This window comes from Podarcis melisellensis, assembly GCF_964234715.1.
Source record: "Podarcis melisellensis genome assembly, chromosome: 13".
Classification (NCBI taxonomy): domain Eukaryota; kingdom Metazoa; phylum Chordata; class Lepidosauria; order Squamata; family Lacertidae; genus Podarcis; species Podarcis melisellensis.
Window position 1 is genome coordinate 2,634,345 of NC_138545.1, and position 24,330 is coordinate 2,658,674.

A 24,330-nucleotide genomic window follows, 5' to 3' on the forward strand; every position below is an offset into this window, starting at 1 on the left:
AGCCCAGGGACCCAGGTCTCACTGTCTGGCCCTCGGATCTCTTTCGGGGCCACCACTCCCTGTCCCTAGCCCCTCCTTGAGTATTTCTGCCTGGCTAAGATGTGTCCCTGAGCTCTTGAAGCGCCTGGATGGCATGTCTGTAGAAACCGTATGAGTTCCTGTTCTGCCCCTGGCGCTGCCTGCCAGCGGCATGTGGCCCTTGGAAGGTTGCGCAGAAGGGAACACTGCCCTTGACCAGAAAATGATTTCTTATCCCTGACCTGCCCCCTCGATGCACCAAAGCTTCCCTTTCTTTCTTGCCACCAGGGTGGTTTGCGGGAAGCTCCCTTGTGTGGGATTGCAGAGTTTTAGTTATTAGTTATGATTAGTTATTAGTTAACCTGGAGAGGGACACGGGTGGCACTGTGGGTTAAACCACAGAGCCTAGGACTTGCCGATCAGTAGGGTGGTGGTTCAAATCCCCACGACGGGGTGAGCTCCCGTTGCTCGGTCCCGGCTCCTGCCCACCTAGCAGTTCGAAAGCACACCAGTGCAAGTAGATAAATAGGTACCACTCTGGCGGAAATTGAATTGAATTGATCTTTATTACGGCCATTGGCCCGTCACACAACAGTTTCCCATACCACCATAATGTACTTGAACCTCCAAATTTAAAACCGCCAAAACTTACAAAAAAAACAACAACAGACAAGAACCAAGCAAAACAAAAACAAAAGACCAACATCATACATTACAACAAATTTGTAGCATAAACATCGCCCTCTGCTCATAAATTGATAGAAGACATCAATGGTGATATCACCTAATTACATCCTAAAGCATAGATCATGGTTTAAAGGGATTATCCGAGCCACACAGGAGTCCGTTTCTCTTCTTTAGGGATAGGACGCTGATCAAGAATCTGGCAACCATGAGTGATCTTAGGGGGTCATCATCATTTAATAGATATCTCAATTTGGCTTCAGTCGTATCATCGGCAATTCCCTTAAGATATTGAGCAAGAAACTTGCTCCTGGCCGATAAGTGAAAAGCACAATCAAGAATTATGTGATGCAACGATTCTGGTGCCCCACAATTACAATCACATAAGAGCGATATCTGTCCATTGGAGAATCTATTTCTCAGCACGTTCGATGGGAAGGTGTTGAATCTTGCCTTTACAAAGGCATATCTATGAGCTGAGGAAGTTAAAGAATTCAAATAGTTTGGGAGCCTTAAGAGGGGTAATAAACCAAGATTTAGAGGTGAGCAGGTACCATTGCCCAAGATCATTTTCTGCTGCAAGTCCATCTCCTCTAGCTTACAGGTTACTGTTCTTTTAGCTGGAACTATATCCTGCTCTAGTAATTTGGATGGGGAGATTCCCATTGCCATTATTTTCAGCTGTAATTTTTTTACCCATGGGCTCTGGAAATCATCTCTCCACATACATTGTATCAAGTACAAGTTTGGGAGATTGTGCCATAGAGATAACCAGTGACAAAGTATGTGCTTCCACAGAGCATTTTCCAGGGATACAATATTAAGTTCCATGCGTAACGCTGTATTACTTACACAGTTGGGCAGTTTCAATATCCCTCTTAAAAACTGATTTTGAATGACCTCCAGGTGAGATAGGTTGGCAAAAGTCCCCCAAATTGAGATGGCATAAGCAATCGTCGGGATCACCTTGGCCTTGAAGACTTTCAACGCCGATGGGATATGAAGGGCCCCATCGGTGAAGAAGAATCGCAAGATCGCCAAGGAGATAGATTTGGCTCTATTTGTAACATAGGCTACATGGGCCTTCCATCTGAGGTTATGTTGTAACCAGACTCCCAAATATTGGAATCTATAGACTTGTTCGATGACTCTCCCATCAATTCTCCAATTATGGAGTTTCCGGCTCTTTGAGAAAATCAGGATCTTAGATTTTCCATAATTAATTGTAAGGGAATTTGCGTGACAGTATGATCCAAAAATTTTTAGGGCCCTCCTGAGACCTACTCTAGAAAAAGAAAGAATGACTGCGTCATCCGCATATAGTAACAAGGGGCAGCGATAAAGTGCTAGGCGGGGTGCATGAATCCTTTCTTGGGCCTCTATCAGGGGAGTCCTCATGTCACTTATGAACAAATTGAACAGGAGTGGAGCCAATATACAACCCTGTCGGACACCTCTGTTAATGGGAATTGAATTCGTGAGATCACCCTCCGGGGTGAATCTCACTCTGGCCGCTGAGTTCTCATGGAGTTTGATTATTAGCCAGAGAAGCCTTCTGTCGATGCCCCAGCGGGTGAGTTTTTCCCAGAGGATGCTCCTGGGGATACTATCGAATGCTGCCTTCAGGTCAATGAATGCCACACAGAGTTGGCCACCTTTTGGGGTGGAATATTTCCAGGCAAGATGCTGTAAAATTAGAATATGATTAATTGTTGACTGTTTTGGGCGGAATCCGGCTTGTTCGGGCCCAATTAATTTTTTCTCTTCGGCCCATTGGATTAGTCTGTTCAACAGGGAGCGGGCATACAGTTTCCCCACTATTGAGAGCAGGCTGATGTTCCTGTAGTTCCCCGGGTCATCTGGTGAGCCCTTTTTGTGGATTGGAACGATAACAGCGTCCTTCCATACTTCCGGAATCATTCCAGAGTTGTTAACTGCATCGAAGATGTTCGCCAGGACCTTGGCCCACCAGTCTGCGTGGTATTTTATAGCTTCTGCTGGGATCAGGTCTGGCCCAGGCGCTTTCCCTGTTTTAAGGTTGACGATCAGGTCATGGATGTCTTTCGGATCGGTAGGGGGCCAGAGGGGAAGCTGATCTTGAAATTCGTCTCTTGTGTTGACGATACAGTCAGTTGTGGCAAAGTAATTTTTTAAATAAGATTCCCAAACTGGGGCGGGAATAATAGTTAAAGGGTATCTTTTAGTTCTTTTATTTACCAGGAGCCAAAATTGTCTGGTGTTCCGTGATGATGAGGCTTCTATAATTGCCCGCCATTGATTCGCTTGCCATTCCAGTCTGGCACCCTTTTGAATTTGCTTGTAGGCCGATTTTGCTTGGAAATATTCTTTTACTCTGGCGGAAAGGTAAACGGCGTTTCCATGCGCTGCTCTGGTTCGTCACGTGACCCGGAAGCCACGTGACCTGGTTCGCCACGTGACCTCTGCTGACCACATGACCCGGAAGCTGTACACCGGCTCCCTCGGCCAGTAAAGCGAGATGAGCGCCACAACCCCACAGTCGGTCACGACTGGACCTAATGGTCCCTTTACCCTTTACCTAGTTACCCTGGAATTAAAGGAGCAGCCTTTTGCAGAGGATGCTTCTGTGCCCTCCGTCCTTCCTCCCCAGTTCACCAGCTCTTGCCCAGTACAGACAGGGTTCTGCTAGTTTTTGGGGGACTGCTGTGGACTTTGGGTATCTTTGCTCCACTAATGGCTCCCCCTCTCTGCCCCAGGTGGAATTCTACTTCCTCTCCCAGTACGTGGCGGTGACGGAGACCCCGTTCCGGCACATCTTGCACGGCCGGGGGGCCCACACCGTCAAGGCCCTGCTGGAGCACGTCAGCCTCTTGCGGGAGGCCCCCCAGAGCTTCAACGAAGTCCTCTTCCGTCGCCAGCTGGCATTCGTCACTTGGACGCTCCAGGGGGCGGCCAATGCCCTGAGCGGAGACGTCTGGAACATTGACAACAATTTCTGAACATCAAAACACGTAAAAAAAAGGGGGGACCCTCTCATTCCTGGAGCTGAAACGAACTTTTTGAATGCGTTTCCAAAAAGCGAAAAAATGTAATCTGAGCCATGAAATCCCCACCCCTGAAGAATTGTCTAGAATCCACCAGCATCCGTAATTGGGAATGTTGCAACACACTTCAGTTATGCAGAAAGTGCATTTTAATTTGGGCCAGCGGATTCTAGTCCTGCACAGCCAAAATTTGTTTCAGCTCTACCTCCTTTTATTCTCCTCTCCGCTGAAATCATAGAATTACAGAGTTGGGAGAGACCCTGAGGGTCGACTAATCCACCCCCTCCTGCAATGCAGGAATCACAGCTTGATCTTCTCCTTGCCTGTTCTGAATTTATCGGTGGCAAAGGCTCACTATACCGTATTTTTTGCTCTATAAGACACACCAGACCACAAGACGCACCTAGTTTTTGGAGGAGGAAAACATGAAAGAAAATATTCTGAATCTCAGAAGCCAGAACCGCAAGAGGGATCGCTGCGCAGTGAAAGCAGAAATCCCTCTTGCTGTTCTGGCTTCTGGGATAGCTGCGCAGCCTGCATTCGCCCCATAACACACACACACATTTCCCCTTACTTTTTAGGAGGGGAAAAGTGAGTCTTATAGAGCAAAAAATACAGTAAATTGCCCACGTCCTGCCACACAAGTGGAGAGCAGGCTGTGGTTGTGTTTCCCTGACTTAATTGCCTGACTTACACCCTTGTTCCTTTCCCCTCCTTTCTCCTCCTTCTAATTTATCAGCAGCAGTGTCTGCTATAAATTTAATTGATTTATTGCTATGTAATAGAGCGAAATCCTGCGCTTCACATTCACACTTTACCCGGCACCCGTTTTAATTGTTCCCCGTATTCCGGTTTCTTCAGTGCCCCTTTGCTGACTCCCAGCTCCCTCGCTTCAATATTTATCAGTTGCACTGATGACTATGTCAGCCTTTCCTAACTTGGCGCCCGCCAGATGTTTGGCACTACAACTCCCATCAGCCCTGCCTGCGCGATGCCGAGCCTGATGGGAGTTGTAGTCCAAAACGCCTGCTTAAGAGCGCTGGGTTTCCTGAAGGCTGCCATAAATGTTTATTGCTATGCGATACGATGAAAATCCGCCCTACCTCATGAATAAGAACCAAAGCCTTGTTAATTTATCAGTGGCAAAGATCACTATAAATTATTTCTTGTTACGTTTGCATGGTTCTTTGTCCAGCGACTTTATTGTCCAGCTCATCAGGTAGGCAAACACACGGATGGAATTGAGTCGTACAATCACAGAATTGCTCATCTAGTCCAACTGCAGGAATCACAACTAAATAATTCCTGTTTGATGACAGACAGGAACAGGATCAGAGGCGAGTTTGAAAATGGGACAAGTGTTACTTTATGGTCGTTATTCTGAGATACCAAGACCAGTTTTTAGGAATCTCGGTGTCCCTCAACCACCGATTCCTGACAAATACCGTGTCATCAGCAGCTCATTGCTTTTCTCCAGGGATCCCAGAATCTCACCCACCAGAAATAAGCAGCCCTCTGTCACTATGAGAAAAAGCTGAGCTTTTCCTGATCTTGCTAAGACTCTTGTTCAGCCTTTGCAAACCCGCATTTTAAGATGACAAATTTGCAGATGACACCAAACTGGGAGGGGTGGCTAACACCCCAGAGGACAGGATCACACTTCAAAACGACCTTGACAGATTAGAGAACTGGGCCAAAACAAACAAGATGAATTTTAACAGGGAGAAATGTAAAGTATTGCACTTGGGCAAAAAAAAGTGAAAGGCACAAATACAAGATGGGTGACACCTGGCTTGAGAGCAGTACATGTGAAAAGGATCTAGGAGTCTTGGTTGACCCCAAACTTGACATGAGCCAACAGTGTGACGCGGCAGCTAAAAAAGCCAATGCAATTCTGGGCTGCATCAATAGGAGTATAGCATCTAGATCAAGGGAAGTAATAGTGCCACTGTCTTCTGCTCTGGTCAGACTTCACCTGGAGTACTGTGTCCAGTTCTGGGCACCCCAGTTCAAGAAGGACACTGACAAACTGGAACGTGTCCAGAGGAGGGCAACCAAAATGGTCAAAGGCCTGGAAACGATGCCTTAGGAGGAACGGCTAAGGGAGCTGGGCATGTTTAGCCTGGAGAAGAGGAGGTTAAGGGGTGATATGATAGCCATGTTCAAATATATAAAAGGATGTCACATAGAGGAGGGAGGGAGAAAGGTTGTTTTCTGCTGCTCCAGAGAAGCGGACACGGAGCAATGGATCCAAACTACAAGAAAGAAGATTCCACCTAAACATGAGGAAGAACTTCCTGACAGTAAGAGCTGTTTGACAGTGGAATTTGCTGCCCAGGAGTGTGGTGGAGTCTCCTTCTTTGGAGGTCTTTAAGCAGAGGCTTGACAACCATATGTCAGGAGTGCTCTGATGGGGTTTCCTGCTTGGCAGGGGGTTGGACTCCATGGCCCTTGGGGTCTCTTCCAACTCTATGATTCTATGATTCTAAGACTACAACTCCCATCAGCTCCAGCCTATTTGTGAATTTAGAGACTAGTTATCCCACTATACCTGTTGCCAAGGGGGATGACGACGACCAGGCTGTTGAGCTCCTGTGTCTGAGAAGATTTAATGGGCTGCTTTGGGGGGCTCAGCGCTAAATTTTATACTACCTGCTCATGGTTACAGAGCAAAGTGTGGTGAGTTTAAGTTAGCAGCCCTGATGCCTAGTCACCCAAGGAGGTTTGGGGGGAAGTGGGCTAGGAGAGGGTGTCGGGGCCCCTAGATGGCGTGATTGTCTTTTTGGAGACCCCCCCCCCAAAGGCTGAAGCACAAGAGGGGGCAGGAACTGGAGTCAAGGGGGTGGGAATGTTGCAAAAGCGTGTGTAAAGTTGTGCAGTGCCATCAGGGTGGGTGAGAAATAGTACAAAACACATTTTCCTTTGGCACGAAATACATTTTCTGTTGCCACTTACCCACACCATCGGCAAAAGAGAGCAAAATTCTCCAGATTGCGCTTTTAGAAGATGGCGCTCAAAAAGAGTTCCTCAAGCTCCTTTCCTCCGTTGTCCTTGCAGGGTCAGTGCTTCCTTCTCAAACGCACAAACACGCCGACAAATTTGTGCTCTCGGTCTGCCCATACTGCTAACGCAGCATTTGCCGACCAGGAGCCCTCCAGACATTTTGGACTCCAGACAGCACATGCTCCGGACATCATTTGTGGTGCGGAGAAAGGTGGTTTTCCTGCACCCCCTCATAATAATAATAATAACAATAATTACTTATACCCCGCCCATCTGGCTGGGTTTCCCCAGCCACTCTGGGGAGATTCCAACCGAATATTAAAAACACAGCATCAAACATTAAAAACTTCCCTAAATAGGGCAGACTTCAGTTGTCTTCTAAAAGTCTCATAGTTGCTTATTTCCTTGACATCTGGTGGGAGGGCGTTCCACAGGGCAGGCGCCACCACCAAGAAGGCCCTCTGCCTGGTTCCCTGCAACCTCACTTCTCGAAGGGAGGGAACCGCCAGAAGGCCCTCGGCACTGGACCCAGGTGTCCGGCGTGGAGACGCTCCTTCAGGTCTACTGGGCCTTTGAGGCCATTTAGGGCTTTCAAGGTCAGCCCCAACGTACTGGGAACCAATGTAGGTCTTTCAAGACCGGTGTCATGTGGTCTTGGTAGCTGCTCCCAGTCACCAGTCCAGCTGCCGCATTCTGGATTAATTGCAGATTAACTTGGGGGTCGTGCCGTGAGATCGACAGGCAGGAGGTTTGGGGCAGACAGAAAGAACTGCGTCCTCCTTTGCACAGAATTAACCCAATGAACTGCTTCACACAAGGCAATTCCCAAAGCCTTTGTAATCCAAGTTGGAATCACTGCTATTCGCGTTCTCCATTTCCAACCAATACTCTCTTTTTCAAAATTTTATTTGAAAAAAAAAGAGAGAAAATAATCATATTTTTGTTTCCTTTCCAACCCTGGACATTTTTTTTTTCTTCAAGTATTGCCACTTTCTGCCCATTTCCCCCACAGCAAAACCCCCTCCCCTCGACCACACTACCCTCTCCTCTCCCCGTTTAATGCCAAGGAGGGAGAGAAGGGCAGTGGGGGCAATTCAAGTATAAACCTGCCTGGAGGGCAGAGCGGAAGGGTGTCTCCTGTTTGAGCCCCCAGTGTGAAAAGTGGGGAAGAGAATTTCAAATTGGGTGAAAGGGTGGGGAAAACACACACACATACACTTCCGGGAGGGAAAAGGGTCCGTTTCCATGACTACCTCCCTCCTACCTGCAGAAGGCAACTGGTCCCCGCTTCCTGCCCCCTAACCTCTCTCAACCTCAAGACCCCTTACCCCCAGTGCAGGGGGCTGGGCGACCCTCTCCCCTCCCTTTCCTCGCGTCCTGCAAGGCACACCAGCGCTCCTGGATCCTCTCCCTGCCAGTCCCGAGAGGGGATCAGGAACCCGGTTGCCCGAGTTCACACAGGGCTCCCCGCACCCTTGCCTTGGTAGCCCCGTTGGCGCTCCCGGATCCTCTCCCTGCCGCTCTGGAGGGCCGGCGTTTCCTCTCTCCCCGGTGGCAGAGGGTCCTTGTCAGTCGTGGCCGGCCTCGCTGAGGGGCATGTGGCGGATGGTGTGGAAGATCCAGTCCATCTTGGTGGTCCAGCCGCCGTGGTGGGCCTCGTTCATCTGCTTGGTGAAGTACTCCAGCGCCTCCTGCTCCGACTTGTCCAGCGCCAGGGTCTTGCGCAGGTAGGCCACGTCGTCAAAGGACTGCAGCTCCGGCATCCCCGAGCCCAGCATCATGGAGAAGAGGTTGATGAGCAGGTTGGCGTGCTGGCGGATGGTCAGGTAGGCCTTGTAGCACATCTCCTGGAACCTGGGAGGGAGAAGCGGAGGGAGGAGGGACTTGACATGTGGGGAGATTCAGGGCAGATGTCGTCACAACTATGGTACTCCCTGCCACTGGAGGCAACGAGGGTTACCAACTTAAAGGTAAAGGGACCCCTGACCATTAGGTCCAGTCGTGGCTGACTCTGGGGTTGTGGCGCTCATCTCGTTTTACTGGCCGAGGGAACCGGCGTACAGCTTCCGGGTCATGTGGCCAGCAGGACTAAGCCGCTTCTGGCGAACCAGAGCAGCGCACGGAAACGCCGTTTACCTTCCCGCTGGAGTGATACCTATTTATTTACTTGCACTCTGACGTGCTTTCGAACTGCTAGGTTGGCAGGAGCAGGGACTGAGCAACGGGAGCTCACCCTGTTGCAGGGATTTGAACCGCCAACCTTCTGATTGGCAAGCCCTAGGCTCTGTGGTTTAACCCACAGTGCCACCCGCGTCCTGGTTACTGACTTACATGGCTTTAAAAGAGGGTTAGACTAATTCATGGAGGAGGAGGTGGCTATTGATGGCCTCTAGGCAAGATGCCTCCACTGTTGGAGGCAGAATGCTTTGGAATATTTCTGAAGTTTGCGTGTACACTTTGCGTCTAGAATAGAGCTTTCCAAACTCTTCATGTTCGTGACACACTTTTTAGATGTGCATCATTTCACGACACAGTGATTCAGTTTTACTAGCAAACAGGAGGTTAAACTAACCCCTTTCCAGCCCCAGGGGGAGCATAGGGAGCGTTCGTGAGACACACCTGCACACTGCAGCCGACACACTAACGTGGCATTCAGAAAGCTCTGCTCTAGTGTGTTGTTCAAGATTCATTTGGAATTAAAAGATGTGATCTTTGAACGTTCTCTCAAATGTAGATTGGAACTTATAGCTTTTTCCTCTAGGTATTAAAAAAACGTAAGAGATGTGCTGCCACAAAACTTAGGGAACAAGCTGTACTACCAAAAGGATTAAGGTTTTAAATGATAATTTTAGGTTATAGTTTAGTGATATATATATATATATATATATATATATATATACACACACACACACACACACACACACACACACACACACACAGTGGTACCTCGGGTTAAGTACTTAATTCGTTCCGGAGGTCCGTTCTTAACCTGAAACTGTTCTTAACCTGAAGCACCACTTTAGCTAATGGGGCCTCCTGCTGCCGCCGCGCTGCAGGAGCACGATTTCTGTTCTCATCCTGAAGCAAAGTTCTTAACCCGAGACACTATTTCTGGGTTAGTGGAGTCTATAACCTGAAGCATATGTAACCCGAGGTACCACTGTGTGTGTGTGTGTGTGTGTGTGTGTGTGTGTGTGTGTTGTGTGTGTGTGTGTATAAAACTGTTGTTATATCTGAATTGTCTCTGTTGTACCCAATTGTATCCCTGTTGTGTTTTATGATTTTCCTGACATTGTAAGTGACCCAGAACTGGTCTGTGGCCATAATAATAAAATTCATTCATTCATCTGTGCTGTTAACCACAATGGCTATCTTCTCCCTCTGTGCTCAGAGGCAAGATAGCTCTAGGAATCACAAGCAGGGAGAGTGTCCCTGTGGCTGTGAGGTCCCGAATGCGGGCTTCCCTTTGGGGAATCTGTCTGGCCACTGCAAGAACAGGATGGGGTCCCTTGGGCCTGATCCAGCAGCCAGGCTCTTGCGTTCTCAGATCAAGCATATAAGTGTGCAAGGGGGAAAGTAGAAGGGAGGAGCAAACTGGGGAGGAAAACCAGTGTTTGCTGCAAAGGCGGGTGTGTGTGTCATTTGAAGTGTGAAGTCCCAGTTCATGGTGTGTGTGTGTGTGTGTGGCTCCTGTACACAGCTGAACGCTGCAGAAGTGATGCCATTCTTGAAAAGGGGGGTGTAATTGGGGGAGGAAGACAGGCGTACCTGGCGTGCTCTGGTCCAGGGGGTCACAAAGAATTGGACACGACTAAACAACAAACAATTGGGGGAGGGAGTTTGGGGGAAGAGAGTGTGGGGAAGCCAGATTCCTGGATTTTGAGTGATGCTGTGGGTGAAGGATGCCTAGTTTGTGTTGTTTTCGGGTGGTGGGGAAGTGAAGGGTTTCCCAGCAAGTTATCAGGAGACATGTGGCCATTCAAATAAAGATGTACTCGATGGATGAAAGGATATATAGAATCATAGAGTTGGAAGAGACCCCAAGGGCCATGGAGTCCAACCCCCTGCCAAGCAGGAAACCCCATCAGAGCACTCCTGACATATGGTTGTCAAGCCTCTGCTTAAAGACCTCCAAAGAAGGAGACTCCACCACACTCCTGGGCAGCAAATTCCACTGTCCAACAGCTCTTACTGTCAGGAAGTTCTTCCTAATGTTTAGGTGGAATCTTCTTTCTTGTAGTTTGGATCCATTGCTCCGTGTCCGCTTCTCTGGAGCAGCAGAAAACAACCTTTCTCCCTCCTCTATGTGACATCCTTTTATGAACATGGCTATCATATCACCCCTGAACCTCCTCTTCTCCAGGCTAAACATGCCCAGCTCCCTTAGCCCTTCCTCATAAGGCATCGTTTCCAGGCCTTTGACCATTTGGGTTGCCCTCCTCTGGACACGTTCCAGTTTGCCAGTGTCCTTCTTGAACTGTGGTGCCCAGAACTGGACACAGTACTCCAGATATGACATCTGACATGACTGAGAATTGAAGAGCCAGAGACGGATAACTTTAAAGCGTTAAAATCGAGATGTGGAGATATGGAAACAACAAAGAGAGGCAGGATTGAGATTTGGAGCTAGGCTTTAAGGTCCAGACTATGGGAAGTCCCGAAAAATTAATAATTATAATTTGGATGATAATTTGGTCTTTTTATTTTAATTGGATTATTATTTGATATGTTAATTGGATGCTTTTTATTGGAAAATTAATAAAAACGATTTAACAAAAAAAAAAAAAGAGAGACATGTGGCCGAAGGCTGCCCATCTCTTACCTTTCGAACTCTTTGGTCTTGGTACACTCTTGCACCCCTTTGCTGATGACGATGAGGAAGTCCTGGGTGAGGACGAAGGGGACTCGCTCCCTCTTGTAGCCAAACTTCTTCTTCTTGTGGTCCAGGAAATGGCCAAAGTCAATGTGGAACAGCTGGTGGGGAAGGCAGTGAGGTGGCACAGAGAGAGAGAGAAGAAGATGAAGAGGAGTTTGGATTTGATATCCCGCCTTTCACTCCCTTTAAGGAGTCTCAAAGCGGCTCACATTCTCCTTTCCCTTCCTCCCCCACAACAAACACTCTGTGAGGTGAGTGGGGCTGAGAGACTTCAGAGAAGTGGGACTGGCCCAAGGTCACCCAGCAGCTGCATGTAGAGGAGCGGAGATGCAAACCCAGCTCCCCAGATTATGAGACTACCGCTCTTAATCACTGCACCACACTGGCTCTCAGAGAGAGAGAAGGGGAGGAATTTTTCACTGTTGCTTGTTTTCCTGGGACAAAGCCCATGGGTGGGACGGAAGTGCGTGCATTTGTGTAATTTATTATTATTATTATTATTATTATTATTATTATTAATAATACCCTGCCCATCTGGCTGGGTTTCCCCAGCCACTCTGGGCGGCTTCCAACAGAATATTATAATACAATAACCTATTAAACATTAAAAGCTTCCCTAAAGAGGGCTGCCTTCAGATGTCTTCTAAAAGTCTGGTAGTTGCTTTTCTCTTTGACATCTGGTGGGAGGGTGTTCCACAGGGCGGGGGCCACCACCGAGAAGGCCTTCTGCCTGGTTCCCTGTAACTTGGCTTCTCGCAGCGAGTCCAGAAAACCACTCACCTGCCCATCGTCCTTGACCATGATGTTGCTGTTGTGGCGGTCCCCGATGCCCAGGATGAAGGTGGCGACGCAGTAACCGGCGCAGGAACGCGTGAAGAGGTCAATGGCAGCATCATAGCTGGATCCGGGAAGGAGGGAAACGTTAGCACAAAGGGCCTTGCTAAACACACCAGGATTAGCAGCATGGGAAGCCACCCTACACCGAGTAAAACCATTAGTCTGTCTTGTTCAGTCTTGTCTACCCTGACTGGAAGCTGTGGCTCTCCAGGGAATCTTTCCCAGATGCCAGGGATGGAAGCTACAACCTTCTGCGTGCAGAAGCTATGAGCTACGGCAGCCCTTCTTCCTCATCACCTCACCCCAGTCTCTGCATCAGACCCCATAACTCCTCCGGTATCCATGCCTCATGCCCTTCGTGGATCCCAAAGCCCTTTTAGCAAATTCTCCCCACAACTGCTGGAACGTTGGCAACTTTGTCCTGCGTCATCAAATCTCCCAGTCCTTCCCTTCCCGGAGGGAGAGCAAGACCCACAAAACCCCCCACTTCTTCCTGATTCACAGCTGGCTGCCGCCACGACCCTGCTAGTTGCTGGTTTGTTTCTGGGCCTGATTCCTGGTGCTCACATTTAAAGCCCAAAGTGACTCAGGCCCCCAAAAGCTGAAAGGCACCCCCCTCCTCCTTCCCTGCAGACCCTCTCAAGTGTTAATATCAGCAGAGCGGGCTCTCTTGGTAGTTCTGGGTAAAGGTCAAAGGACCCCTGACCATTAGGTCCAGTCGTGACCGACTCGGGTTGCGTGAACATCTCGCTCAATAGGCCGAGGGAGTTGACCTTTGTCTGCAGACAGTTTCCGGGTCATGTGACCAGCATGACTAAGCTGCTTCTGGCGAACCAGAACAGCGCATGGAAACGCCATTTACCTTCCCACTGGAGCGGTACCTATTTATCTACTTGCACATTGACGTGCTTTCGAACTGCTAGTTTGGCAGGAGCAGGGACCGAGCAATGGGAGCTCAACCCGTCGCGGGGATTCGAACCGCCGACCTTCTGATCGGCAAGCCCTAGGCTCTGTGGTTTAACCCACAGCGCCACCCGAGTCCCTTCTTGGCCCAGAATTTGTGGCCCAGAATGAAGGAAGCTGCCTTTATACTGTGCCATACCATTGGGGTCCATCTACCCCAATATTGTCCACCCTGACTGGCAGCAGCGGCTCTCCAGAGTTTCAGAAAGGGAGCCTCTCTCAGCCCTACCTGGAGACGCCGTTGGGGGTTGAACCCGGGACCTTCTGCATGCCAAGAAGGTGCTCTGCCATAGCCAGGCATTCTCTGTGGTGAGGTCCCTCTCCACAGAGAGGCGCCTAGCAGCTTCGCTGGACAGCTTTCCTCATCTGCTGAAGACGCACCATTTGGCCCAGGCCTTCATCATGCAAGATGCACACATTTATAGGACCCACTTAAAAAGTGGCCGTCACTTGCTTGGAACTGAGTTTAGTGCTGCATCTTAAAAAATGGCTGCAACCCACCCTGGGACCCCACGGTGAGGGGCAGGTAAGGAATAATAATAGGAACAGTACGGACCCCTCTCCCTTGTTCTTGTCCTTCAGCCAGTGGTGCAGAGCGTTGCTGTTGAACTGCAGCGCCCCCTTGAGGCCGCCCTTGCACTGGATCTGCATGATGGTGTGGGAGCTCTTCACCACCTCGATGAGGCCCACACAGTCCCCGATGGAGAGGCAGCCGTAGGGCAGCATCCTGCAAAGGACCAGGAGGAAGACAGAAGACTGAGATGGCTTGGGACCCTCGTGCCTATGGGACCAGCTCTCCCGGTATGCCCCACGGAGGACCTTAAGGTCCATTAACAGCAACACCCTAGTGGTCCCGGGCCCTAAGGAAGTCGGATTAGCCTCAACCAGAGCCAGGGCCTTTTCAGCACTGGCCCCAGCCTGGTGGAACGCTCTGCCTCATGAGACCAGGGCCCTGCGGGATCTGATTTCTTTCCGCAGGGCCTGTAAGACAGAGTTGTTCCACCTGGCCTTTGGCTTGGAATCAACTTGATCCCCTCCCCCTCTTTGGCTTGGAATCAACTTGATCCCCTCCTCCTCTTTCCTTTTTCCTTTCTCCTCCTGTGAAGAGGCTGCATTTCAGTGTTTTAATGTTGTATTTTAATCTTGTTTTTTAACTTGTATTTTAATCAACTTGTTTTTATTATTGGTTGTTAGCCGCCCTGAGCCCGGTCTTGGCTGGGGAGAGCGGGGTATAAATAAAAATTATTATTATTATGGGAAAACAGGGGATTAGGCAGAGTCATGGAAGGTCAGAAAGTCTATCAGTGGGTGGCTAAATGGAGCCTCCAGGTTTAGGGACAGCCTACCTCTGAATACCAATCAGTGGGGAGAAACTGGGGGAGAGGGCTGTGGCCTTCACATCCTCCTGCTTGTGGGCTCCTCTTTGGGGTAAGAAGGATCCCGGGTGAGAAACACCTTGGGTCCAATCCAGTGTAGTTCAGTGCTTAGAGTGTTGGGCTGGGACCTGGGAGAGTATGGTTCGAATTTCTGCCAGAAGGCATTGAAGCTCACTGGGGTGACCTTAGAGGCCAGTCACTGCCTCTCTCAGCCTGACCTACCTCACAGGGTTGCTGCAGGGATTAAAGGAGGAGGGAGAGAACAATGTACATGGCGTCTTGAGCTTCTCAGAGGGGAAAGCAGCATATAAATGAAATAAATGAAAACAGTGATAATAAATCCAGCAAGGGGACGGGGTGGCTTTCAACCAGTCCATGTGGAGGCAGCCAAAATGAAACAGAGGATGGAGCAATTCCCCTAAGTGGAGAGGTTACACCATCTGGGGGATTTCTTAAAACTTAGAGACACAGAAGAGGCATCTAAAATTATGCAAGGTGCGTGGAAAAAAGCACCAGGCAAAATAAACACATTTCCCTTTACCCAGGACTTCGGCCTCTAATTCAGAAGGTTTTAAATATTTGCGGCCTCTTCCAGTGCATGGGATTCCTAAGACCTGACCTTTGTATGCGTGAGCGTGCTTTTGGGGTTTCATTCCATTTTCGGTTTGTTCTGGCTTTTAATCTTTGCACAATTTTTTAAAGGCATACTGGACTCTTTGGCCATTGAGCACAGGATAATCTACTCCAGCTTTTGCCAACCTGGCCCCCTCCAGATGTTTTGGACTACAAAGCCCACCAGCTCCACTGGCTCAGGCTGATGGGCATCGTAGTCCACGACACCTAGACTCCAGAGGGTGCCAGGCTGGTGCAGGATGGCATCTACTCCGACTGCTTTCTGAGATCTTGGCCAGAGGAAATCTCTTCCACCACCTGCCAGGAGTGTCTTCATGTGAAGTGGGTGCTGCACCCTTGAGCTGTGCCCCTCCCAAAAAATCTGAAGAGTCATTGCAGCAGCCACGGGGGGGGGGGGGCGGTGCCTACAGAGACCGCAACATGCAAGGGCAGCCTTGAGAGTCTCTGGTTGCTGGATTTCTGGCTGCCCTTGAGACTGACCCAGAAACTCCAGCGGGTGCAGAATGCCATGGCGAGACTCCTTACGGGGTCCTCGCTGTGGGATCACATTCACCCAGTGCTATACCAGCTGCACTGGCTCCCGGTGGAGTACAGGGTCAGGTTTAAGCTGCTGGTTTTAACTTTTAAAGCCCTATACAGTGGTGCCTCGCAAGACGAAATTAATCTGTTCCGTGAAGCTCTTCGTATAGCGGTTTTTTTGTCTTGCGAAGCAAGCCCATTGACAGCTTAGCGGATTAGCGCTATTAGCGGTTTAGCGGCTTTTAGTGGCTTATCAGCTTAGCGGATCAGCTGATAAGCAGCTTAGCTGCTTAGAAAAAGGGGGGAAAGGGAAAAAAACCCGCAGGAACTCGCAAGACATTTTCGTCTTGCGAAGCAAGCCCATGGGGAAATTTGTTTTGCGAAGCGCCTCCAAAACGGAAAACCCTTTCGTCTAGTGGGTTTTCCGTCTTGCGAGGCGTTTGTCTTGCGGGGCACCACTGTATGGCCTAGGACCCTTGTACCTATGGGACCACCTCTCCTGGTATGTCCCACAGAGGACCAAAAACATATTGGAGATCCCGGGCCACAGGGAGGTTAGGCTGGCCTCAACCAGAGCCAGGGCTTTTTCGGCCGTGGCCCCGATCTGGTGGAACGCTCTGTCCCAAGAGACTAGGGCCCTGCGGGACTTGACATCTTTCCACAGGGCCTGCAAGACAGAGCTGTTCCACCAGGCCTTTGGCCAGGGCACAGTCTGACCCCCTCCTTTGGTAATCCTCATAGAACTCTAGCCCAATGGTTGCCATTAATTTGATTTTGAATTTATTTTATAATGAACTGATTTTAAGAATGTTGTATTATTTTACTGTTGTTAGCCACTCCGAGCCCGGCTTCGGCTGGGGAGGGCGGGATATAAATAAAATTTTATTATTATTAATTATTATTTCATACCCACCCACAGCCCCAATGGTTGCTGTTTTGATAAGGATTTCTCGCTGGACCCCTTCTTGGTGGCAGGGAGGGTGCAGCTGTTTATAGTCTGACACCCTGACTGTATTTAAAGCCAACCCATGAAAAGTCTGCAACCTCGCCTCTGCGCCTCTGAAAACAGCACTTCTGGAACACACCGAGACATTTCTGGACTTGGGGCAGTGTGTGTGTTCTCCAGCAAAAGAGAATCCACTTGTTTTTAAAGCAAAGGTCCAAATGAGGAAGAAATAATAATAATAATAATAATAATAATAATAATAATAATAATAATAATAATAATTTTATTTTATTTATACCCGCCCTCCCCAGCCAAGACCGGGCTCAGGGAAGCTAACACCAAATATAAAAGAAATTGATTGAAATACAACTTAAAAACAAGATTAAAATGCAGCCTCATTTCAGCAGAAACTCCAAAACAGAGCAGGCAAAAGTCCCACCCCACGACATGTTGCCTTAACGCTACCTGAGGTCCAGTCCTTGGTTCTGCCACATGCTCTCCATGATCCGGATGATCTGCAGAGTCAACATATCTTGCCGGAGATCTGGGGATCACAGAGGAGATTATTAAAACAAAGAGGCGGCTGGAGTGGTCAGGAGGGAGTTGTCCCCTGATGGGCTGAGAGGCTGGGCGTGTGGGTGTGAGCTTCGGTGCTGATGCGGGTAGAAAAAATAGCCGAGAGGAGAGAGGAAATCATGGATCCTGGCGCGCCTCTTCCTTAAAATGGAATGGGAAACTCCAGAAGGGAACGACAACAAAGGGACACGACAAGACACGAAAGAGAATCCTTTGGGGTGGAAGCAAGGCTGAGAACATCCCACTCCACTTCAAGTTAGGTTCTTATTTTTGTGTATATTATGTACCGTATTTTTCGCTCCATAAGACGCACCTTGTTTTTAGAGGAGGAAAATAAGAAAAAAAATATTCTGAACGAAACAGTGGATATATGATTTTTGTGGTGCAGGCTATAGCCATGGACATGCTATGTGACCTGATGGTGAATTTGGGGTGACCCAATGCAAAAATCCTGAGGATCCATGGGCTTTTACCTCCCCCCTCCGAGGCAGCCTCCTTTATCTCTAGCGTCCCTTATCTCCCTCCCGAACGCTTGCCGATCAGCTGCTTCCTTTCAACACTCCCTTCCCTCTTTCAAAAAAAATAGCATGATCTGCTTTTTGCCCCTGGGCCATTCGGCTTCAGGGACCACACATTCACTCCATAAGAGGCACAGACATTTCCCCTTACTTTTTAGGAAGAAAAAAGTGCATCTTCTTATGGAGCGGAAAATACGGTATATGTATATTTGTGTATATCAATTTTGAGTGTTATTTTTGAGCTTGGCGAAGCTTGGGAAGCCAGTACCACAGAGGGGTGTTTCCTTGGGTGGGTGAGAGACTTAGGGAGGAGGTAGCAACCTGGGTGAGAGTCAGATGGCTGTCTGGGCTGGGCGTTGGCAAGAAAGAAAGGTGTGGGAAGAGGGAACGGATCCCTGACTCTTAAGAATCTTCCCTGCAAAAAAAAAAAGTGCTTTTTACTTTGGGGGGATTTTATTGTTCTCGTTGGTACTGTAATTTTTCAGTTTCATCGACAGTTTTCTATACAGTTTGCAAACTGCTTAGAGACCGTTTTGGCATCAAACCGCGTATAAATGTATGAAATAAATAAATAAAATGCCAAAACTTGAACTGGAAGTAACTCGCAGCCACGGGGTGTAACCCGATGGTTTGGGGTTTTTTTAAGGGTATATAAACAGATGGAGAAAATATCTGCCTAAGTGCCGGGCTGCAAGATGTTGTGGGCAGTGGAATCACATCCAATAATGGATTTTCCCATCATGCTCCACACAAGCCCCTCTGGGGGACAACTGAATGGGTGCAATCTGAAGGAGCAAAGAGGTTCAGGAACCTTGGGCCTAAGGGCTGAATGTGGACCTCCAAACCACTCTCATCTGCCTTCTCCCAACGCCATCACTGCTCCTGGTTTGCCCCCAAGTGTTTCTGCCCGGCTGGATGTGTAGAAACTAGTCTATGGTACGAAGGTAAAATTTACATTCAATGCTCCACCCACTTTTGCCTCTGGCTCCACCTACAACTTGCATGTGGCCCTTGGGAGGTTGCCAAAAGGGGGATGTGGCCCTTGGGATGAAAAGGGTTCCCTGCCCCTCTGTTGCGAGCAATGTTCCCGGCTCTTCTCTCCCCGCCTCATCCATCCCTGAGCTCTCTTCCCACTCACCATCTCCATTTTTAAAAATGATCTCGTGGTTCGTGAAGAGCAGCTCGGACATGATGTCGGGATTCTCCCAGTTGAGCCACAAGGGGCGCTTGGCCGAAGACATGATCCGGCACTCGTCCAACCTGGAGCAGAGGGGACATCTGGTCACAGCTGTGTGCTCGGAGGCTGCTTTGAGCTGTCCTCCTGCCACCAGCCCTCTTCCAGGGGACCCAGGAGTCCGGGTCCCTTTCCTGCCCCCTCCTTCCCAACCTCCGCTGCTTTAAATGGCCAAAACCTTCCCCTTGGTCTCACCGGAGGTTGCCCAGCTGGTGCACTGGGTTGAGGGGACAGATGAACCCCTGAAGCGCCTCCATGTAATCTGGCCTCCTCATCTGCTCCACCAGGAACTTCATCTGCATCTTGGGAGGAGGGCGAGGAGGAGAGCGGGGACAGAGAAAGGAAGAGAAAGAGCCCCTGAGCTTCTGCAAAGCGTCTCCGTACACAGCTCAGTAAGCCCAGCCACTCACACACAACGGGAAGCGGGTCTGCTTCCACGCAGGCCTGAGCCCCGGAACCTCTTCTGTTTGGAAAATTAACCACAGCCGAGCTTTCCCAGACGGGGAGCTGGGTTAATCTGCTGCAGCAAAAACGGGTCTTGCGGCACCTTAAGAACATGGAAACAGCCCTGCTGGATGAGGCCTGTGGCCCATCTAGACCAGCATCCTGTTTCTCACAGTGGCCACCCAGATGCCCCAATGGGAAACCTACAATAGGTATATAGGCACTTTTCTACAGCAATAGTACCATATTTTTCGCTCTATAAGACACACTTTCCCCCTCCTAAAAAGTAAGGGGAAATGTGTGTGCGTCTTATGGAGCGAATGCAGGCAGGAGGCTCTGCTCAGCGCTCCCTTTAAAGAGCCACATGGAACGTGTGTGTGGCTCTTGGGGGCTTTTCCCTGAGGAGGAGAAGGGCTGCCCTTCCACCTCCTCGGGGAAAAGCCCCCAAGAGCCGCACACACGCTCCACGCACTCTTTAAAGGGAGCGCGGCTCTTGGGGGAGCCTTCATCCTGTTGCCCAGGAGAGGCTGCGTGCGGCTATCCCATAAGCCATCAGTGATGGGCTGCCCTTCTCCCTCCTCAGGGAAAATCCCCCAAGAGCCGCACACACGCTCCACACGACTCGTGAAAGGGAGTGCTGAGCGGAGCCTGGGATGCATACAGGCTCTGCTCCGCGCTCCCTTTAAAGAATATTTTTTCCCTTGCATTCCCCCTCTAAAAACTAGGTGTGTCTTATGGTCAGGTGTGTCTTATGGAGCGAAAAATACGGTATATTATCTGCTTATGTTTTGTTGATGGAACAAATACTTTTTTGGCCCTTCTCCACAGTTCTGCTCCAGCAGAAACCCAGGATGGTGACAGGAAGACAGGTATGAGGTTCCTATTGGGCCTGCTGTGGTACAATCGTCACCCCCTTGCCCTTTTCTAACCCGCGCCCATTAGGGAGGATTGTCTGTAGCAAGTGAAAAGGGAAGACTTAGCTCTACATTTAAGCCTTTAAGTTTCCCAACCCTAATCTGCGGGTTGCCATCTGATTGGATTTTGTTCTGATCCTGATCTGATTTTAGGATGCATTTTAATTGATGGCCTGATTTTATGTTAATGTGTTATACACTTGATGTTAGCCGCTCTGAGCCCGGTTTTGGCTGGGGAGGGCAGGGTATAAATTATTATTATTATTATTAATTATTATTAATTATTATTATTATTATTATTATTATTATTATTACTACTACTACTACAAGCAGGACCTGAGCACACAAGCAATTCTCCTGTCCTGCTGTTTCCAGAAACTGGTATTCAGAAGCTTCGCTGCCTCCAACTGAAGAGGCACAGCATAGCTGCTCTGGTTAAAAAAGGTAAAGGGACCCCCTGACCATTAGGTCCAATTGTGGCCGACTCTGGGGTTGCGGCGCTCATCTTGCTTTACTGGCCGAGGGAGCCGGCGTACAGTTTCCGGGTCATGTGGCCAGCAGGACTAAGCCGCTTCTGGCGAACCAGAGCAGCGCACGGAAACACCGTTTACCTTCCCGCCGGAGCGGTATCTATTTATCTACTTGCACTGGCGTGCTTTTGAACTGCTAGGTTGGCAGGAGCAGGGACCGAGCAACAGGAGCTCACCCCGTCACGGGGATTCGAACCGCCAACCTGATCAGCAAGTCCTAGGCTTTCTTGCAAGGAATCCTATTCGGAATAAGGGAATTTCCCTTTTAAAAAGGGAAACGTTGACAGCTATGCTCAGAATAGAGGAGAGGAGTCTGGCCCAGGGCTTGAGTTACAGCAGGGAAGCAGGGAGGTCTTTTAGGACGCCCTCCATGGCTTTCGTGACAGCCTCTTTAGGCAGTTTTTAGAAGGCTGCAGGCAGGTGGAGCAGGGTTATTTGGCCCAAAGTGGGGCGTGAGGTTTGTAGATTTCATTGCACCCACCCACCCTCCTCCACCTTCTCCCCCAGAACGCAAGCCCTGGACTTAACTCCTCTGAATGAGTGTGTGTGTTGGGCTCTATTTGGCTTTCTCTTTGTGGAGGCAATGAGCTGCAGCGCGGCTTGGAGGGGAACTTGGGGGTCCAAGGCAGGTACCTTCTGTGTCTCGTCTTTCTTCTCCTGCTTGAGGATGTCGGTGAGGTTGATGAGTTTCTCCATGGCCTCCACCTGCCTGTTCAGGTGCTTGAGGTACATCCCGCAGCCCCGGCAAAAGGCCTCCAGCATCAGCCCAAAGCGCTGAGAGACGGGCTTGCTGTGCATCTCTGACCTGCGGGAGGCAACAAAGTTCCGGCTCAGAGCTCATTACCCCCAACCCAGCCCATTCTGAAAGACCCACGCCAGATTGATTCCTGGGACCGTTGCACTGAAATGGGACTCCCTTGCAAGGCTCTCCTTCCTTGGGTGGTCATCAGTCATGGAATATTTAGTTGTGGTTCCTGCACTGCAGGGGGATGGACATCCATACAATTCTATGTACCTTTCCGAGCACAATTCAAAGTGTTGGTGCTGACCTTTAAAGCCCTAAATGGCCTCGATCCAGTATACCCGAAGGAGCATCTCCACCCCCATCGTTCAGCCAGGACACTGAGGTCCAGCTCCAAGGGCCTTCAGGCGGTTCACTCATTGAGAGAAGTGAGGTTACAGGGAACCAGGCAGAGGGCCTTCTCGGTGGTGGTGCCTGCCCTGTGGAACACCCTCCCACCAGATGTCAAAGAGAACAACAACTACTTTTAGAAGACATCTGAAGGCAGCCCTGTTTAGGGAAGCTTTTAATGTTTAATAGACTATTGTATTTTAATATTCTGTTGGAAGCCACCCAGAGTGGCTGGGGAAACCCAGCCAGATGGGCGGGGTATAAATAATAATAATAATAATAATAATAATAATAATAATAATAATAATAATTTGCTTCTAGGACTGGGGAGGGATAGTAGCTCAGTGGAACTACAGTACACTGTTACAGCACATTGCTACTGGGGAGTCTGCTGGAACCATCAAGGACAAGTGTCTCCACCTGCCTTGGACATTGTTGCTGCTGCGATTTGGATTTTTTTATTTTATTGTTAGGCATTGCTTCAATGTTTCTTTGCCCTATTAATTGATATTAGTGCGACTTCTTGTTCAAATTGCATTCTGCTTTGTAACCATTAACGCAGGATCTCAAAATGTTGCTAACGTTTATTCTGCACGCAGCTGTGAGCTGATTTGAGCATGGATCTAACACGGAAAAGCAGCGTGCGCGCAAATGAGCTGGTGATGGTGACGATAATGGTGACAGCACACAAGTGGGAGCTGCGATGAAATGTCGCAGCGCGGCGTATTGTTTTGATGCTTTAAATGCATTGTGTGTACGCAGCCCAGCGTAAATAATAATAATAATAATAATAATAATAATAAAATTATTATTATTATTATTATTATTATTATTATTTATTATTTATACCCCGCCCATCTGGCTGAGTTTCCCCAGCCACTCTGAGCTGCTCCCAATCCAGTATTAAAAACAATACAGCGTTAAATATTAAAAACTTCCCTGAACAGGGCTGCCTTCAGATGTCTTTTAAAGATAGGATAGCTGCTTATTTCTTTGACACCCAATGGGAGGGCGTTCCACAGGGCAGGTGCCACCACCGAGAAGGCCCTCTGCCTGGTTCCCTGTAACCTCACTTCTCGCAGGGAGGGAACCACCAGAAGGCCCTCGGAGCTGGACCTCAGTGTCCAGGCAGAACGATGGGGGTGGAGACGCTCCTTCAGGTCTACTGGACCGAGGCCGTTTAGGGCTTTCTAGGTCAGCACCAACACTTTGAATTGTGCTCGGAAACATCCTAGGAGCCAATGTAGGTCTTTCAAGACCGGTGTTATGTGGTTCCGGCGGCCACTCCCAGTCCCCAGTCTGGCTGCCGCATTCTGGATTAATTGCAGTTTCCGGGTCACCTTCAAAGGTAGCCCCACGTAGAGCGCATGGCAGTAGTCCAAGCGGGAGATAACCAGAGCATACACCATTCTGGCGAGACAGTCTGAGGTCAGGGAGGGTCTCATCCTGCGGACCAGATGGAGCTGGCAGACAGCTGCCCTGGACACAGAACTGACCTGCGCCTCCATGGACAGCTGTGAGTCCAGAATGACTCCCAGGCTGCGCACCTGGTCCTTCAGGGGCACAGTTACCCCATTCAGGACCAGGGAATCCCTCACACCTGCCTGCCCCGTCCCCCCACAACAGTACTTCTGTCTTGTCAGGATTCAACCTCAATCTGTTAGCCGCCATCCATCCTCCAACCTCCTCCAGGCACTCACACAGGACCTTCACCAAAGGGCCTGCCGCAAGTCCCGAGGGCCGACCCAAACACTTGCAAACTTCCTGCTCAACTCCGCTTCTATTATCCCCACCACACCCATCAGTTCCACATCTCTCATCCTGACACTTACTTGAGATGCCAGAAGTAAAAATGCCCAATCCGCTGGTTGGTCAGGGCTTTCATGGTCAGGAAGCGAGCCAAGGGGTTGTCCAGGTATTGCTCGTATTTGAGAACCTTCAAGGGGGAGAGTCAAAGGTGTCAAAATGTGTGTGTGTGTGTGTGTGTGTGTGTGTGCGCGCGCGCTTATTTCTAGCTTGTGGGTGCCATGCCATGCAAAAGAGAAAGAGGCACAGGAGTGCAGCTTGCCATGTCGCCATGTTGGTCCTGCCAGCACAAAAAGCG

General features: G+C 49.4%; 2 protein-coding genes and 1 long non-coding RNA gene across 8 annotated transcripts in view; 2 read left to right on the forward strand and 1 right to left on the reverse strand.

Moving 5' to 3' along the window:
• TFR2 (transferrin receptor 2) overlaps positions 1-4,173 on the forward strand; it is a 28,876-nt gene extending 24,703 nt beyond the window's left edge. For 3 of the 4 annotated variants that reach the window (XM_081886787.1, XM_081886788.1, XM_081886786.1), the window contains one exon: positions 3,438-4,172. In XM_081886787.1, the coding sequence (XP_081742913.1) occupies positions 3,438-3,680 (243 nt within the window). In that variant the 3' untranslated portion in view covers positions 3,681-4,172. Of the gene's footprint in view, positions 1-3,437 lie in introns of all 4 variants that reach the window. The other variant, XM_081886789.1, reaches the window with a different exon arrangement.
• Positions 1-4,897, forward strand: part of LOC309355954 — a 33,769-nt gene extending 28,872 nt beyond the window's left edge. Inside the window, exon 2 of the long non-coding RNA XR_014162665.1 lies at positions 4,318-4,897. This is a non-coding gene — a long non-coding RNA (uncharacterized lncRNA). The remainder of the gene's footprint in view (positions 1-4,317) is intronic.
• Positions 4,898-7,772: 2,875 nt separating this feature from the next.
• Positions 7,773-24,330, reverse strand: part of LOC309355697 (phosphatidylinositol 4,5-bisphosphate 3-kinase catalytic subunit alpha isoform-like) — a 33,299-nt gene continuing 16,741 nt past the window's right edge. For 2 of the 3 annotated variants that reach the window (XM_081886738.1, XM_081886737.1), the window contains 9 exons: positions 24,059-24,162; positions 21,728-21,899; positions 19,402-19,508; positions 19,111-19,232; positions 17,344-17,422; positions 13,961-14,131; positions 12,385-12,502; positions 11,551-11,702; positions 7,773-8,582 (listed from right to left, as the gene is read on the reverse strand). In XM_081886738.1, coding sequence (XP_081742864.1) covers positions 8,297-8,582; positions 11,551-11,702; positions 12,385-12,502; positions 13,961-14,131; positions 17,344-17,422; positions 19,111-19,232; positions 19,402-19,508; positions 21,728-21,899; positions 24,059-24,162 — 1,311 coding nt within the window. In that variant the 3' untranslated portion in view covers positions 7,773-8,296. The remainder of the gene's footprint in view (positions 8,583-11,550; positions 11,703-12,384; positions 12,503-13,960; positions 14,132-17,343; positions 17,423-19,110; positions 19,233-19,401; positions 19,509-21,727; positions 21,900-24,058; positions 24,163-24,330) is intronic. The other variant, XM_081886739.1, reaches the window with a different exon arrangement.